Below are 18954 nucleotides of genomic sequence, written 5' to 3'. Positions count from 1 at the left end.
TGTAACCACAGGTGTCACTCATGACGCTGGTGACGTTTCTGTCTCATAATGTGACGTTCTGAAGACTAAATATCCGTTTCTCTCCGTTTACAAGCAAACGTGAAGACGGAGGTTTTGCAAATCTCCACTTTGGCCGGAGTTTTCAGAAATGATGGTTTTTGGAGACTTTGAGCTTCGTTTTCGTGTAAACGAACGGCCAAAACGCATGAAAACACCACCGTTTTTGCTACGTGGAAACGGGGCCTCAGTTTAAAGAGCAGAGAGGCTGCTGGTCCAAACTCCTCCGTCATGACTCCACCGGTGAACTTTAACACGGCAGAGTCGCCTGCGATGAACCGAGAAGACTGAGCTGCTTCAGCTTCAGATCACGGCCAACAGGAGACACTCAGGGTTTAATTTATATTTCTAATACTTCAACCAACTCCATTGCATTCATGGAAAGTTATTCATCCAAAAAAGAACAAATCCATGAAAGAAAGTCCACAGACGTCCAGCAGTGAGCGGCGGCTTGAGCTGATGAAAACCTCAGAAACACAAAACCTCATTCTTCATGAGAGTAACTCTCCTACAATCTGGTCCTGAGAGACTTCCCTTCAAACGGGAGAAGAAGACGTCGACTTTGAGGATGATGGATGGAAACATCTCAACTCTTGGACAGATTATCGTGCCGGCTGCGGTGAAAATAGTCAACAGGTGACGAAGGCAGCGGCTGATTATTTAAACGTTCACACCGTTTGGTCACGTGACCGACTACGCCACATCCAGTGATGCCGGAGACGCTTAAAGGAGCTTGAGGCAGGATTGTGGCAGGATTTATTAAAAAAATCCGTATACATTTTAAGTTTTCTAGTAATAATGTCAGATGAAGCGTTCCAAACCAAAAGAATGTTTCCTCTAGTGTATCTCTCCTTTGCCTTGAACAGGCTGTGTGCTGCAAAATGTGCTGCAATTGTGATCGGAATTTCCCGCGCTGGGCTGCGGATGTGACGTCACATGACGCTGCATGTGCGTTCTCCCCGTTCTCCCGTGCCGGCTTCGCTGTTGGCTGCAGTACCCCCCAACGGCCGTCGTGGTGAAGGGTGGCGCTAGAGAGTCTCATTTCTTAAAAGGAGCCTCAAGCTCCTTTAAAAAGTGTTTCCATTACACTTTTGGACTAAACTGGATAACTGGATAATTGTTCAACCAAACCCAACTCCATCACATTTATGAAAAGTGCATAAGGCACATGCAAAACCGGGTTATTCCTCTGCTTCTGGTATTTCTCTCTAGGTCCTCAGACGAGCCGTCCATCGTTGTCTCCAGTCATCCCGATTCTCCATACAACTTTCCAGTTCGCTGGTACTCTGGGCCCCTGCATCCTTCTTGAGTATGTCCACATATGTTGGTGTAGGACGTCCTCTTGACCGGCGCCCGCGTGTTGGCTCCCACAGCACCAGCTTGCTGGCTGACAGTTCTGTGTGTCTTTGGCAGTGCCCTGCAAGTCTCATTCTCCTTACAGCAACCTTTTCGCTCACCCTTGGTATTCCTTCATATAGGACTCGGTTGGTTACATGTGCATTCTTGCTGATGTTAAGCACTGCACGCAACATCCTGGTGTAGCACCCGTCCAGGGATTTACCTAGGGTTGGTTTGAGGGTCCAGCATTCACTGCCATAGAGGAGAACAGACTCTACTGTCGCGAAGAAGAAGCTGAGTCTGATTTGGCGGGGGAGGTTGGAGTTCCATACACTGGTCATCCCGTTCAGGGCCCTCCATGCAAGTGCCTTCCTCACTTTTAGGTCTTGCTCAGTTGAGTTGACCCACGAACCCAGGTATTTGAAGTCATCAACTTCTTTCAGCACAGTGCCTCCTGCTGTAGTCAGAGGTTGATGTTCTGGTGGAATGTTGTAAGTGATGACCTCAGTTTTCTTGGCGTTTAACCTGAGGCCAACCTTGGCACACTCTAGCTCTACTCTGTTTAGTAGTTCTTGTGCCTGTTCCACGTTGTCAGAGAGCAAACTGATATCATCTGCAAAGTCAAGGTCTGTGAGGACCACTGCGGGTTTTCGACTTGACCTCCTTGGTGTTAGCGTGAAGCCAAGTTCCTGCTCTCGCCCACTGATTGCCTTCCTGAGTGCATGATCAAGGACTATGATGAAGAGAAAGGGGGCTAGTGTATCTCCTTGCATAACCCCAGCAAGGATGTCAAACTCCTTGCTGCTGCCATCTGGGGTCACCACCTTGGCCCTTGTTCCCGTTCAGAGATTTCTTATCCCGTGTAAAAGAACCGGACCAACCCCTCGCCACCTGTTTCATTTTTGTTTTCATCACAAAAATGACCAAATCCCTGAAAGAAAGGAACCTGTCTGGCAAGAGTCCAAAGACTTCCAGCAGCGAGCAGCGGTTTAAGCTGATTAAAACCTCAGAAACCCAAAACCTCATTTTTCATGAGCGTAACTCTCCTACAATCTGGTCCTGGGAGAATTCCCTTCAAACGGGAGAAGAAGACGTTAAGGAAGATGGATGGAAACAGTCAACGCAATAGTCAACAGGAGATGAGGCAGCGGCTGGTGATTCATACTTTCACACCATTTGGTCACGTGACCGACTACGCCACATCCAGTGATGCCGGAGACGCGTAAAAAGTGTTTCCATTACACTTTTGGACTAAACTGGATAATGTTCAACTACATCCAACTCCATCGCCTTTATGAAAAGTCCATATGGCACATGTATAACCGATTTACTCCTCTACTTCTGGTAGTTCAGAGATTTCTTATCCCGTGTAGAAGAACCGGACCAACCCCTCACCACCTGTTTCTTTTTTGTTTTCATCCAAAAACTGAACGAATCCATGAAAGAAAGGAACCTGTCTGGCACGAGTCCACAGACGTCCAGCAGCGAGCGGCGGCTTGAGCTGATGAAAACCTCAGAAACACAAAACCAAAACCGTCCTGCGAGACTTCCCTTCAAACAAGAGAAGAAGACGTCGACTTTGAGGATGATGGATGGAAACATCTCTACTCTTGGACAGATTATCGTGCCGGCTGCGGTGAAAATAGTCAACAGGTGACGAAGGCAGCGGCTGATTATTTAAACGTTCACACCGTTTGGTCACGTGACCAACTACGCCACATCCAGTGATGCTGGAGACAAATAAAAGGTGTTTCCATTACACTTGTGCACTAAACTGGATAATTGTTCAACCAAACCCAACTCCATCACATTTATGAAAAGCACATATGGCGCCTGTAAAACCGGGTTGCTCCTCTACTTCTGGTAGTTCAGAGATTTCTTATCCCGTGTAAAAGAACCGGACCAACCCCTCGCCACCTGTTTCTTTTTTGTTTTCATCCAAAAAATGAACAAATCCCTGAAAGAAAGGGAGTGTCTGGCACGAGTCCACAGACGTCCAGCAGCGAGCGGCGGCTTGAACTGATGAAAACCTCAGAAACACAAAACCTCAAAATCATTCTTCATGAGAGTAACTCTCCTAGAATCTGGTCCTGGGAGAATTCCCTTCAAGCGGGAGAAGAAGACGTCGACTATGAGGAAGATTGATGGAAACATCTTTACTCTTGGACAGATTATCGTGCCGGCTGCGGTGAAAATAGTAAACCGCAGACAAAGGCAGTCTGGTCACAAGACCGACCTTTTCTTTCCTCTCGTCCAGCGAAGAGTCGGATCTACCTTGGAACCGGTTCTTCTGGCCCGGAGCCAGTTCTTTGAGCTACTGAAAACCTCAGAAACCCAAACCCGTCAGATTCTAACTCCCACAATCTGGTCCTGGGAGAAATCCCTTCAAACGGGAGAGGAAGACGTCGACTTTGAATAAGATGGATGGAAACAGTCAACAGGAGACCGAGGCAGCGGCTGGTGATTAATTCGGAAAAATGAAGACGATTTCATGCAGCCCTATCTCTGTTTGCTGCGCTGGATCTGTTTGATAATTCTAACCCACAATGTTTCTGCAAAGTATTCTGGGAGCTGATTGGTCCTTACAGCATCATTAGCTGCCAATACTTGCTGTTGAGTCTCAATATAATACTAGTATTAATATGTTGCAGAGCTATTCAATTCGATTCAATTTTATTTATATAGTGTCTAATATAACAAATGTCGTCTCCAGACGCTTTCCAGAGACCCAGAACATGAACATAAACCCCCGAGCAATTATTACATAAACAATGGCAGGTAAAAACTCCCATAGTGGGAGAAAAGCCTTAAGCCAAACAGTGTCAAGAAAAACTCTGAGAGCTCTGCCAGGAACATAAGGCCCTATCAGGTCTTGCAAATAATGCGGAGCTAAGCCGTTTTTGGCTTTATACGCAAGTAATAAAATTTACTACAGTCATATAATTCATGCAACAGCTGAAAAAACAGTTTTAATAACAGTAACCCAAATCAATATTGGAATCGAATCGAATCAAATCTTGATAATCGATTCTGAATCTTAAGAATCGTAATCGAATTGATTCTTGACATTTGATACCCAGCCCAAGTATTGACAGGAAAAACCACCTCAAAAAACCACCTAATGAAGGTTTTAATCCTTCTACAGGTTTTCTTTGGATGTTTAGGTTTTGCAAAATCCAGACAAGCAGAAGAGTTTATCATGGAAATCATGTCTGACATAAGCGAGGAAATATAAGCAGCTGTGACTGGAGACGGTAAAGTCCCGCTGCTGCATGAGGCTCGGAGAGACGATGACATCACAGTCAGCGCGGAGCTGGCCCCCGGTTTGACTGCCATTGTCAGCGGTCGACACGAGCAGACGTGCAACTACGATTGATGAAAACAAGGACGGAGGAAAGGGGGGGGGCCTTTCCTCCTCAGATGTTCTCCCAAAACAAGTTGTTGGACGTGTCAAGGAGAAGTGACGAAAACCCGACCTCACGCCGTGATGTTGGACACATTTTTTAGATGTTCGAACATCATCGTGACAGGATGAAGAAGAGCAGAAAGAGCTAGGGGGGGAGGGGGTCCAAGCCCGTCCCGCGTGGCTACAGATTGGCTCTGGATGAATGGATGAAAATATGAAATATCTGCCATCAGAAATGACGGCATCACAGAAATCCTTGAATGCGAAGAATCTGAAACAGTGATGCGAATAACATCTCAAGAAAAGAAGATGTAGAAATGTCCAACACCAGCTTATACCCCTTTTCCACCAAACCGGTTTCAGTGCTGGTTCTGGTTCACAACTCGTTCAACTAGGAACCAGCTGAGAACCGGTTTGTTTTTCCACAGCTCAGATTGCTAAGGGGAGCCACGTCATTACGTCTCTGCATACGTCAGTTACGTCTCAGCAAACGTCAGTTACGTCTCTGCTAACGTCAGTTACGTCTCTGCTAACGTCAGTTACGTCTCTGCTAACGTCAGTTACGTCTCTGCTAACGTCAGTTACGTCTCTGCAAACGTCAGTTACGTCTCTGCAAACGTCAGTTACGTCTCTGTAAACGTCAGTTACGTCAGTTACGTCTCTGCTAATGTCAGTTACGTCTCTGCAAACGTCAGTTACGTCTCTGCTAACGTCAGTTACGTCTCTGTAAACGTCAGTTACGTCTCTGTAAACATCAGTTACGTCTCTGCAAACGTCAGTTACGTCTCTGCAAACGTCCGTTACGTCTCTACAAACGTCAGTTACGTCTCTGTAAACATCAGTTACATCTCTGTAAACATCAGTTACGTCAGTTACGTCTCTGCTAACGTCAGTTACGTCTCTGCAAACGTCAGTTACGTCTCTGCAAACGTCAGTTACGTCTCTGCAAACGTCTGTTACGTCTCTACAAACGTCAGTTACGTCTCTGTAAACATCAGTTACGTCTCTGCTAACGTCAGTTACGTCTCTGCAAACGTCAGTTACGTCTCTGCTAACGTCAGTTACGTCTCTGCAAACGTCAGTTACGTCTCTGCTAACGTCAGTTACGTCTCTGCTAACGTCAGTTATGTCTCTGTAAACGTCAGTTACGTCTCTGCTAACATCAGTTACGTCTCTGCTAACGTCAGTTACGTCTCTGCTAACGTCAGTTACGTCGCTGCGTTTGCGTGAAAGTTGCAGCAACAACAAGTGTGTGGGAGTGCCCCGGGATTTTGGAATTCTGGGGGAAGTCATAGGAACTTTAAGTGACTTAGTGGGAATACAACTGCCAATGTATCCCTTTGTACATCTTTTGAATGACGAATCCAAACTCTCTCTAACGGGAAAATCACGCAAAATTTGGCTGGCAGGACTGACAGCAGCCAAAAAGATCATAGTCCAACGTTGGAAGCCTCCTTATGACATCTCCATAACTCATTGGCTTCAGAGTTTCTTGCATATTTGGAACTGTCGTCAGCAAGGATTAACAACGCACAACAAGGCACAATTTCATTATGGACAAAGCTGATATCAGACCTGAACTATACTCTAACTGGATAAGGACACAGTTTGTGTGTACTTGTGATTGGACTGGTGGTGGGGTGGGGGGTGGTAGGGCTGTTTTTATGGGTTTTGTATGTTGGTATGTGTTGTTTTGTATCTAAGAACATTCAATAGGACTTGGTCCACGTAGCACCTCCGTGGACACATTTCTAAAAGACAGGTTGTCTCCTCCTCAGACAGGAATCCCAACATGATCGTGTCTGTTCGTCCAGCGTCTGCTGCAGCTGGTTGTGCTGCAGAAACTTCCTGATGTGGAAGATTTGGGTTGAGTGGTCGAGGACGCCGGTCCTTTAAATGTTGCTTGAGAAAACGACAACAACCATTAGATTCATTAGTCCATTTGACTCGTTTTCCGTCGCTCTGAATAACGAAAGAATAACATCTAGCGCTAAAGTGGGGCAGAAGAGAGGGGAGAGTTAATCCCAGCCTCGTTGATTATCGATGTTAAAATGCCATTTTGGTAAAAAGAAAGCAAAAAGCTATTCCTTCAAATAAAGAGAAGATAAATATCCCTTTTTTAGTACTGGTGGCTTCAATCAAGGTCCAAATGAAATGAATGGAAGTGTGTGTTTATACCTGTGTCACACACACACACACACACACACACACACACACACACACACACACACACACACACACACACACACACACACACACACACACAGAAGTGGGCGTGGCCACGTCCTCTGTGTGTTCGTTCCAGGTTGGCGGGTTTATGGTTTATAGTTTCTGCAGAAACCAAAACAATCCTCAGAAAAAACAGCCTCACCGTTTGGTTTGGACGCCTGATGGATAGTTATTTCAAATTAAGTTTGGCGCTAACCTAAAACAAAAAGTTTGCCTAAAATAGCAACGATCAAGACTGGAGGTTACCAGAATCACGTAGAAACAGCAAGTGGGGGGGGAAGAAATGAGTCCAATCATGTCACAAGGATCACGTATTGATCGCCCACCAGTCTTTTCAGAGCATTATTGAGAGAAATGATTAGGGCCCGAGCACTGACAGTGCGAGGGCCCTAATGTATCTGTAGGAATTGTTATTATTTTCCTTCCGACAAAAGGAGGGCCTTTTTTCCCCCTAAACGTGCCCCAAAAGTCACCAAATTTTGCACCAAGCCAGGCCTGGAGATAAATGTGATATTTAATGGTTTGCATTAATGGGCGTGGCAAAATGGCTCAACAGCGCCCCCTAGAAAACTTTGCGCCTCAAGCCCCACAATACGGTTTGACGTACATGCACGAAAATCGGTACACACCTGTATCATGTCACAACTTAAAGAAAAGTCCCCTGGCGTCATGGCCGAAACCCAACAGGAAGTCAGCCATTTTGAATTAATTGTGTAATTTTGGCGCAATTTATGCCATTCCTTCGGCCGTTGATGCGGACCGAACCGTAACGTGCACCCAGGTGTGTTATACATCAAAATGTGCGTCTCTATCCTGCGACAATGCACATTACTTTTCTCAGTCAAAAGCGTTACCGTGGCGACGCTAGACGCCAAAAAGCGCGACCCCCCTTCAACTGATTGGTCCATATTTGATGGTTCCTACTTTCTCCCACAACTTTTGAACGGGTTGTGATAAAGACTCGTGGTGTAATCGGACTCGGTTTTTACTATTTGACCTTTATTGGCATGAATTAGCCCCGCCCCTTCTTCTGATTGGTCGATATGTGATAGTTCCTACTTTCTGACATAACTTTTGAATGGTTTGATATAGAGAGTGGTGGGTGGTTTCATCCGCTAAATGTCCAGGTCTGAAGAATCTACATCAAGTCATACAAGCTTCCACTGCAGCCTGAACGTGCACAAGGGTGGAGGACCCGTTCATCGCTGCTTGCAGCTTTAATTGATTTGGTTTCTGTCACAGATTCTGTGTTTTGATTCTTAGATTTCAAGTATATTTTACCCGTTAACCGCGGAGGTGATGAGGAGGGACCGTGTGTTTCCTCGTGTGGAGTATGAACTCAACTTCCCACAATGCTCCTTTAAACGGTTTCTTCATCTATTCCAGAAAAATTGTATTCTGGTTTCACTTTATCTACCTGACGGCTGAAGCTACGAGCTTCTTTTCCAAGTAAGAGTTTGGTATGTAACTTGTAAAATATTGTGCTGTTTGTTAAAGTTGCATGGAAAAAAATGCCATATCGCCCATCCCTACTTTAAATCTGTGTTATTGCTCCAGCCTGAATTATCATTTAAACGCTAAACATGTCGGACAAGTTCCACTGTAAACGTTACAGCTACTAGTACTTCGATTTAGTTTTAATTTTCAATTGAGATCTGCTTAAGAGCCTATTTGAGACTCAGCCTTATTTTATTTCTGAATTTTATTTATTTAACTGTATTTGCATTGCATTTTTGAATAATGCACCTGGACTAATTGGTTTGACCTTTTTCTTTTTTCTTTATGAAACACACTTCACCAATAAAAATGTGGATTTCAAATCTTCTCTTCTAAGTGTATTCCATTGATTAGTCATGCACTGCAATTTTGTAATGTCCTAGAATTCAAATTCTTTATTTGGGGACCTTTAGCAGATATGAGATTAAAATGCGATTTATTGGATTAATTAATTATAAATCCTGTAATTAATTACATTCATTTTTTTAATTGCCTGGCAGCACTAGTAAGAATACAAACTAGTCATGTGACAACTAACAACATTCACCACATTTTAAAATGAGCATCAACTAGTGTTTATTTTTCCGCCTTACAACTTACTTCAATGAAGCTAAAGTTAAATCTTTTCCCGCTTTCTCGATGATTAATTTCTCCCCGACTGTCAGCAAATGTCAGCTCTGTTATTATACATATAATAATTCCTTTCTTATGTCTCTGATTGCTTTTATACGGTGGCTGAGACCCGACATTGCTGAAAATAAAAGTAACGCTGCAAACAAAAAGAAACGCTGCTGCAAATTAAAGGAGCTTGAGGCCGGATTGAGGCAGGATTTTATGAAGGGTGGCGCTAGAGAGTCTCATTTCTTAAAAGGAGCCTCAAGCTCCTTTAAATAAACAATGCAAAACAAAAAGAAACGCTGCTGCAAATAAAAGAAACGCTGAAAATATAAAGAAACCCCGCTGCAAATAGAATAAAAAAACGACGCAAATAAACAAGCCACAACGGAAGTGAATTACCGGGGACTATTTTTTCCGATGCACCGGTGTTGCACATTAAAAATTACACGTAGCGACGTTGAACACTAACCTTTTCACTTACTTTCTCGTTCGTTGTTCTTCTTATTCCTCGCTCTTCTTATTTCTTCCTTTTCACTTACGTCCTCTTTGTCTTCTTCTTCTCCTCTCACGTAAAAAACACCGGTGCATCAGCAAAAATAGTCCCCGGTAATTCACTTGTGGCTTTTTTATTTGCGGCGTTTGTTTTTATTTGCAGTGTTACTTTAATTTTCAGCAATGGCGGGTCTCGGCCACCGTAGATATGAGCATAAAATGCGTAAAATGTATTAGATTAATTAATTATAAATCCTGTAATTAATTACAATAATTTTTTTAATCGCCTGACAGCACTAGTAATAATACAAACTAGTCATGTGACGACTAACAACATTCACCTCATTTTAAAATGAGCATCAACTAATGTTTATTTTTCCGCCTTACAACCTAATTCAATGAAGCTAAAGTTACATTTTTCCTGCTTTCTCGATGACGAATTTCTCCCCGACTGTCAGCAAATGTCAGCTCTGTTATGATACTTATAATAATTCCTTTCTTATGTCTCTGATTACTTTTAAGTTCAGAAATAGAAGCGTTAGTAAGCAGCCCGACTGAAGTCACCCGTGTTAACTTGGTCAAACTTCCAGTTTTAATTCTGGGTAGTTTTTAACCAGGAGACGTGAAGGGGAAGGTTGGTATTTCTGCATCCACAATGGCAGCAGGACCAGCAGCAGGAAGTCTTTGTACTCTCCGGTTCCCAGCAGGCCACTGCGTAAATAGAGGGAGAAACTAATTAGAGATCTACTGCAGCTGTGTTAAATTAGTTTCTCCTGGCACGATCCCTAAAACACGGCCCCACATCAGCAGCGGCCCAACGCCACCACATTTTCCAGTGTAAAGTAAACTCTTTAACTCCCTAAATTAGTATGAGTTAGTATAAGATTAGGTTTTACTTATGTACATAAGTGGAAATGTAAAGACATAAATGCTCAACATAGCTTTTTGATTGTTATCCTTTAGTAATCCATTCAATTTTACCATCCATTTACCACTTTATTGCAGCTTCGAGTCATTTATTTGTTTTAAAATATCATGAAATCAAAGTAAATGAGGATTTCCTGAATCCTGCCTCATCATGTGTGATGGAAAGAGCAGGAAAACTGAAAGAGCAAGTTATTTTAGGGCGGCAAAATAAATATTTAATGCAAATTTTCCTGCAGAAAAAGAGTTCTCAAGCCTGGAATATCTGCAGACGCTCATAATCTTTAATCACGATTCCGTCCACAGCACTACTGGCCTTGAGTCTTTGAGTATAACAGAAGTAATAGTGCTTCATTTAACTATTAAACTCTCGTTAAATGTGTCGAACTGGACCACAATTTACAACCTCGACCCCCCGATGCTTTTCAGGATTTTTAAGATCCTGAAAGACTCAGATTAACGTCCGGTTGAGGCCTGGATTATGTCACGACTCACAAAAATGGATAAAAATGGTAAAAACAAATCATGGAAAGCCCACATCAGACACATAAAAACAAAAATCTTTAAAAGCCTTTCAATTATAAATAAAGTGAAACCACTACTTGATGAAAATGCACTCCGTACTTTGTACTGCTCCTTGGTTCTCCCATACTTTACGTATTGTGTTGAAGTTTCTGGGAAACAGTTACCAATGCACAAATAATCCATTAGTTGCATTACAGAAAAGAGCAGTGCCAATTATTCACATGGTTGGATTTCTAGAACACACTCATATTTTGTTAATTCTGTCAAAATTATTAAAAATCCATGATCTTGTAAAATATTATACATCAATAATCTTATTTAAAGCATTCAACAAATTACTACCAAGTAACATACAAGATTTTTTTCACAACTAGGGAGAGAACTCATAATTTGAGAGGATATAGTGATTTTAAAATACCTAAAGTTCGAACCACTCGTAAAAGTTTTTGTGTGTCTGTATGTGGTGTGTACGACGGAGTATTAGGGCCAAACTAAGAAAAAAAAAGAAGGAAAAGAAGAAAATAAAGTCATAATAATATGAGAATAAAGTCGTAATATTACGAGAATAAAATCGTAATATTAAATATATTATAAATATATAAATATAAATTCACAAGATGCTCAATATTCAACATTTTAACACACTCTTCCTGTTAGAGTTCTCTTAAATTAACACTTTATTCTTGTAATATTACGACTTTATTCTCATAAATTACGACTTTATTCTCGTAATATGACGACTTTATTCTCGTAATATGACGACTTTATTCTCAAATTACGACTTTATTCTCGTAATATGACGACTTTATTCTCGTAATATGACGACTTTATTCTCATAAATTACGACTTTATTCTCGTAATATGACGACTTTATTCTCGTAATATGACGACTTTATTCTCATAAATTACGACTTTATTATCATATTACTTTATTCTCGTAATGTTATGAGTTTATTCTCATAAATTACGACTTTATTCTCGTAATGTTACGACTTTATCCTCGTAATATTACGACTTTATTCTATTACGACTTTATTCTCGCAACATTATGACTTTATTTTCGTAATTTCCTTTTTTTTTTTGTCTAAGTTTGGCCCTAATACTCCGTCGTAGGTGTGAGACTTTGGAACAGTCAGGATATCCAGTAGTTATTGATGAGAAACAGGGGTGGGATTAAATACGTTTTCTTCTTCCCACTCCCTTTCGAGTGTTAATGAATTAATTTGAATATTGAACCTGCACGTTTACTGTTAAAGGTATTTGCTTAATTTTCTGTTGCACGCAGGTCACTTATGTTGTAAATGTTGTACTGTTGGAAATAAATATGAACTGAACTGAACTGAGCTGAACAAATAAATAAAGAGTGACTTCAAAGCGTCTGAAAGGTCTCATTAGCGCTCCGGTCCTTCGCTGCGGCGTACGAGTGTGAAGTTTTCCAAGCGCAGACGTCTTGCTCTTTACAGGCAGTAGGTTCATACTTGAATTGCTCACACTCACGCACACTTCCCCCCTCCTCTGCAGATTGAATCCATCTTTCCTTCCCACCTTGTCCGTCGTCCTCATCCCTCCCGTGTGAAACGTCTGCTCGTTCAGCCTTATTTCAGGAACTTAACTTCCGGAATTGTTCCAAATAAAAGAAACCCACTATGACCTGAGGGGGAAACTCATGTTTGAGACGACGACAGCAAGAACAAATATTAATTAAAGCTGCAAGCAGCGATGAACGGTCCTCCACCCTTGTGCACGTTCAGGCTGCAGTGGAAGCTTGTATGACTTGATGTAGATTCTTCAGGGCTGGACATTTAGTGGATGAAACCACCCACGACTCTCTATGTCAAACCATTCAAGTTATGGCAGAAAATAGGAACTATGAGATATCGACCAATCACAAGAAGGGGCGGGGCTAATTTGCACCAATTAAGGTGAAGGAGTCAAAACTGAGTCCGATGACACCACCCACGAGTCTTTATGTCAAACCATTCAAAAGTTATGGCAGAAAGTAGGAATAATCAAATATGGACCAATCAGATGAAGGGTGGGTGCGCTTTTTTTTTTTTGGCGTCTAGCGTCGCCACGGTAACGCTTTTGACTGAGAAAAGTAATGCACGTCGTCGCAGGATGGAGACGCACATTTTGATGTATAACACACCTGGGTGCACGTTACGGTTCGGGCGAAGAAGCAGCTGAAGAAATGGCATAAATTTCGCCAAAATTACACAATTAATTCAAAATGGCTGACTTCCTGTTTGGTTTTGGCCATGGCGCCAAGAGACATTTCTTTAAGTTGCGACATGATACAGGTGTGTACCGATTTCTGTGCATGTACGTCAAACCGTATTGTGGGGCTTGAGGCACAACGTTTTCTAGGGGGCGCTGTTGAGCCCCCAAAGTGCCAAAAAAACAACTATTTAGTGGCACGACAGCCCGTCAGGTAAAGCTGCGTGGCAGGATGAATTTATCTGAAGTAGACTTTTAGGTCTCGAGACCACTCTGTTTTGGTCCTGGTCTTGTCTCGGTCTCGGGTCTCCAGGTCTCAGACTCGGATAACTGAGAATCCGTTACTCACCAAGGTGACAGAATCTGGTATCAGCAGTTCTTCCTCTTGTTAATGTACAGTTTTGTAAACTATTTGTATTTTGCATCTGATTTAATGTTTTGGTGCATCTGCATGATTGTCTGTATTTAATTACAGTTTTGTGTTTATAACAGCCTTGTTTGAATAAATATAGGGATAATATTTGCATATCGTCCAGTGGGGAAGTGTAGTGGGTCAAATAAAATTAAAGCTGCAAGCAGCGATGAACGGGCCCTCACGCGTGCAATTTCCACCAATAAAGGTCAAGGACTCAAAACGAAGTCTGATGACACCACCCATGACTCTTTATGTCAAATCATTGAAAAGTTATGGCAGAAAGTAGGATCTATCAAATATAGACCAATCAGATGAAGGGGAGCGCGCTTTTTGGCGTCTATCGTCGCCACGGTAACGCTTTTGAAAGAGAAAAGTAATGTGCGTCGTCGCAGGATGGAGACGTATATTTTGATGTATAACACACCTGGGTGCACGTTACGGTTCAGGCCGCATTAACGGACGAAGAAATGGCATAAATTGTGCCAAAATTACGCGATTAATTCAAAATGTTCAAAATGGACGACTTCCTGTTGGGTTTGGGCCATGGCGCCAAGAGACTTTTCTTTAAGTTGTGACATGATACAGGTGTGTACCGATTTTCGTGCATGTATGTCAAACCGTATTGTGGGGCTTGAGGAACAAAGTTTTCTAGGGGGCGCTGTTGAGCCGTTAGGCCACGCCCATTAATGCAAACCATGAAATATCACATTTTTCACCAAGCCTGGATTGGTGCAAAATTTGGTGACTTTTGCACGTTTAGGGGGAAAAAAGGCCCTCGTTTCGTCGGAAGGAAAATAAGAAGAAGAAGAAGAAGAAGAAGAATTCCTACAGATACAATACGGCCTTCACACTGTCAGTGCTCGGGCCCTAAAAAGAGATGTACATCAATTAAGGCTAGAGAAATAGGGAATAGTTGTGACAACGACCTAAAAATGTGCAGTTCTACCTACAAGTTCAAGAAAATGTTTAAAGAATAAAATATTGTAAATAAATATAAAACATTATAAATATAAAGTATATTATCAAAAACATGCTAGAATGTGAAACGTAAATTTTATATTTTGTCTTATTTATTTTTTGTCTTCTTTATGCATTGTTTGTTTCCACGGATTAATGTTAATGTTTCAGATTTAAGTTGATCACAAGATAAAAAGGGTAGAAGCTTCGGCTTCAGCCCACACCTTTTAGACAAAAGCAATGTTTATTTTACTTTTTTAATTTTGTTTTGTAAAATAACTTGTACAGGGCTTTTCATTCATTCATTCATTCATTCATTCATTCATTCATTCATTCATTCATTCATTCATTCATTAATCTCTCTAGTTGTTGCGGTTCATAAAGGACTTGTTGGGGGGATATTTTAATCACTTGAGTCAGTAATTTAGTTTCCAGGTGTGAGAGTCGGGTCGTACCTGCCGCTGCGGGGGGTCGGCAGACTCTGTTTTTATTAGAAATGAGTGCAGGTGGTCTGCTGTGATTAAATCATTAAAATTCATGGGTTTTTGTTCTGCCGACCTTGTTCAGAGTGGACTAATCACTCCGAGGGGACTTTACCTGCCTTAAAAAACAGGTTTTACTACCAAAACAACATCCGAAATGAGGATTCAGTCGGCCAGATGTTCCGTCCAGACCTGCTGCAGTCGTCACTAGTGTTGTTTTTGGCAGCCGGTTTCAATTTCAATAGTCATTGGGTCAAGCTATCATTTTAGTTTTTATTAGTTTTAGTCAAGTTCATTCTCCTTTTGGTCGTGTCACGTTTCAGTCGACTAAAAGTCTGAGCATTTTAGTCTTATTTTAGTCAGAATTGTCCATTTTAGTCTAGTTTTAGTCAAAGATTGTATTTCAAACCCATTTTACAATTCAAACAAGGTTATCTTGTTACTATTTCTTCCCCCAAGCTGTTGCTCTGATGAACTGTCATCACTCATAGAGTCTCAGAGAAATCAATCACCGTGCAATAATAATAATAACAATTAAAGCTGCAAGCAGTGATGAACGGGCCCTCGCTCGTGCAATTTTCACCAATAAAAGTCAAGGACTCAAAACTAAGTCCGATGACCACCATGACTCTTTATGTCAAACCATTCAAAAGTTATTGCAGAAAATAGGAACTATCAAATATGGACCAATCAGAAGAAGGGGCGGGGCTAATTTGCAACAATTAGGTTCCACGTTAAACCAACGCAGAGCCTACGCCGTTGCCGTGACGCCGTTGGCACTGAAAGTTCACGACTGCTTCACGAACCGGAACCGGAAATGTGTTGCTACCAAGCAAACCAATCACAGCCCTCTTGGTCTGCGTTGGGTCGTAGTTCCATTTTTTGGGAGGAGCAGGTCAGGCTACGGCGTAGGCAAGGAGAGACTCCCACGTAGCCGCCTACCCTACGGTGTAGGTTTAACACAGAACCAGAATTCAGGCTTTACTGTCCCATTCAGGCCACGTTTCCACATAGCTGGGTATCTACACAAACTGATATTTCCCCTTCTATGTTTTGAAAAATACCATAATTTACACGAACCCACATAAATATCTGTTAAGGTGCTATGAGCAGCCAAACCTACAGGGGGCAGTGTAACGAGAAGATAAAGTCATGCTAGCCAATCAGAATCCTGGAAAAAAACATCAACAAATGACACGAGTAACTTCCAGTTACTTCCAAGATGAACCAGAGTCTTTGGTTTGGAGTCACAGAGAAGTGGAGTTACTTTTAAGTGTGACTTTAGAATATAAAACAGGTAAAATACAAGAAAATATTGACGGTGGCCAAACTAATTGTAAACACAGGTCGCACTCATGACGCTGGTGACGTTTCTGTCTCATAATGTGACGTTCTGAAGCCTAAATGTCCGTTTCTCTCCGTTTACAAGCAAACGTGAAGACGGAGTTTTAAAAATCTCCACTTTGGCCGGAGTTTTCAGGAATGATGGTTTTTTGAGACTTTGAGCTTCGTTTTCGTGTAAACAAACGGCCAAAACGCATGAAAACACCACCGTTTTTGCTCCGTGGAAACGCGCCCTTAGTGTCCCATTCAGTTTTTTTGCAGAAACCGGGTCCCTCTACTCGTTGAGACTCGTTGCTCTTGTGTGGGAATCTGAAGGTGATCCGCCGTGGTCACATGACCAACTGCATCTCAAGGAGCTCAGTCACGGATTTTCATGGAGTCGAGAAATTACCGCCGGCATCTCGAGGGGTTTTTACGGCGTCTCTTTCCCTTCTCTCTTTATCTACTGCCCCCCCCCCCCCCCCGTTAGTCTTTACTTTAATATCTCCTCCACTAAGTCCACTTCTGTCCTCCATCCCCCCCCGTTGTCTCTGCAGCTCACAGGGAGACGCCAGGCGACTGCCGGACTTGTCTGGAGTGTTCCCGTGACAACGGCTGCGTGCGTTGCCCCGAGCGACTCTTCCTGTTCCTGCAGAGGGAGGGGATGTCTCACCACGGCACGTGTCTCCACGCCTGTCCGGCCGGCCACTACGGCCAGCGGGGCCGCGACATCAACCGCTGCATGAGTACGTGGCTTTTTCCTGTAATGTCTTCTGGTTCACCGTCTAGGGAGGATTTTTAGTGCCAAAATTGAATAAATTAATACATCATTAATTAATTAAAATGGGAATTAAATATATCATTCATTAATTAAATGTGTCATTAATTAATTAAATGTGTCATTAAATTAATTCACAAGTCTTTATGTCAAACCATTCAAAGGTTATTGCAGAAAATTGGAAGTATCACATATCGACCAATCAGAAGAAGGGGCGTGGCTAATTCAGGCCAATGAAGGTTAAGTACTCAAAACCGAGTCCCATGACACCACCCACGACTCTCTATGTCAAACCATTCAAAAGTTATGGCAGAGAAAAGTTTTCTAGGGGGCGCTGTTGAGCCGTTAGGCCACGCCCATTAATGCAAACCATGAAATATCAAATTTATCGCCAGGCCTGGTTTGCACGCAAAATTTGGTGACTATTGGGGGACTATCAAAGATGGACCAATCAGATGAAGGGGGGCGCGCTTTTTGGCGTCTAGGGTCGCCACGCTAACACTGAAAGAGAAAAGTAATGTGCGTAGTCGCAAGATGGAGACGCACATTTTGATGTATAACACACCTGGGTGCACGTTACGGTTCGGGCTCTGAAGCAGCTGAAGAAATGGCATAAATTTCGCCAAAATGACACGATTAATTCAAAATGGCCGACTTCCTGTTGGGTTTGGGCCATGGCTCCAAGAGACTTTTCTTTAAGTTGTGACATGATACAGGTGTGTAGCGATTTTCGTGCATGTACGTCAAACCGTATTGTTTAGGGGGAAAAAAGGGGGAAAAAAGGCCCTCATTTCGTCAGAAGAATAATACTACAGATCACACTGTCAGTGCTCGGGCCCTAATAAAATGAGTAAAAACCAGTTGTTCAGGTCGCGGAGATTCGTGCCTCACTTTCAAATAATGTCCTTCACAAAAGCAAACGATATCAGAGTTTTGTATCCAGATTCTCTGAAGGTGAAAATCAGCATCGTCGACCTAAAACTAGAGCTGAAGCTGAAAGAAAGCATGACTAGTGATGTGTGTGTTTTCCCCCGTTCAGAGTGCCGCTCACCGGACTGCGAGCAGTGTTTCAGCCGGGACTTCTGCACCAGGTGTAAACCCGGATTCAAGCTGTACAAGGGTCGGTGTCTGAGCAGCTGCCCGGCAGGAACCTTCGCCCACCAGACCGACTGCCTCGGTAAGTTATCACAAAATAAACAACATAAAACAGCCATATTCAACAGCCATCTAAGGTTTATCACTAAATCTGCCTATTACCACCTGAAAAACATTGCTAGGGTTTCTGTCCAAACAAGACATGGAAAAACGTATTCATGCATTCATTTTCAGTAGGTCGGATTATTGCAATGGCATCTTTACGGTCTTGTTTTGTTTATATAATTTGGTCTAATGCAATATTAGCATCAACTTCATGTTTATTTGTCGCTTTCTTTTCTTGTCTTTCATTTATTTTGTATTTGAATTCTTATTTTGGAAATGGCCAAAATGAACAAAAAAACAAGTCAGCTCCTTTAAATCAGGGCTAGAAATATGGAGCTAGAACAGTCTCATAATTCACACAAATGCACAGAACGATTCAGAAACGGGGGGGGGGTTGATTTACTCGTAAACCAATCAGATTAAAGGGGCGGATACACCTGCTGTTTGAGCTGCGTTAGCGCCGTTCGCTTAGAAAAGTGATTAAATATTTTGGTAG

At 42.4% G+C, this 18954-nt stretch overlaps 1 protein-coding gene across 1 annotated transcript in view; it reads left to right on the top strand.

Moving 5' to 3' along the window:
* The window catches only part of rspo4 (R-spondin 4), an 83431-nt gene that overhangs the window by 9274 nt on the left and 55203 nt on the right, over positions 1 to 18954 (top strand). Inside the window, exons 2-3 of the mRNA XM_061728362.1 lie at positions 17038 to 17226; positions 18298 to 18435. Of these exons, the coding sequence (XP_061584346.1) occupies positions 17038 to 17226; positions 18298 to 18435 (327 nt within the window). The remainder of the gene's footprint in view (positions 1 to 17037; positions 17227 to 18297; positions 18436 to 18954) is intronic.

Source organism: Cololabis saira, chromosome 8, assembly GCF_033807715.1.
Source record: "Cololabis saira isolate AMF1-May2022 chromosome 8, fColSai1.1, whole genome shotgun sequence".
In the NCBI taxonomy this organism is placed as follows: domain Eukaryota; kingdom Metazoa; phylum Chordata; class Actinopteri; order Beloniformes; family Belonidae; genus Cololabis; species Cololabis saira.
This window is presented reverse-complemented; position numbering and strand designations above follow the sequence as displayed.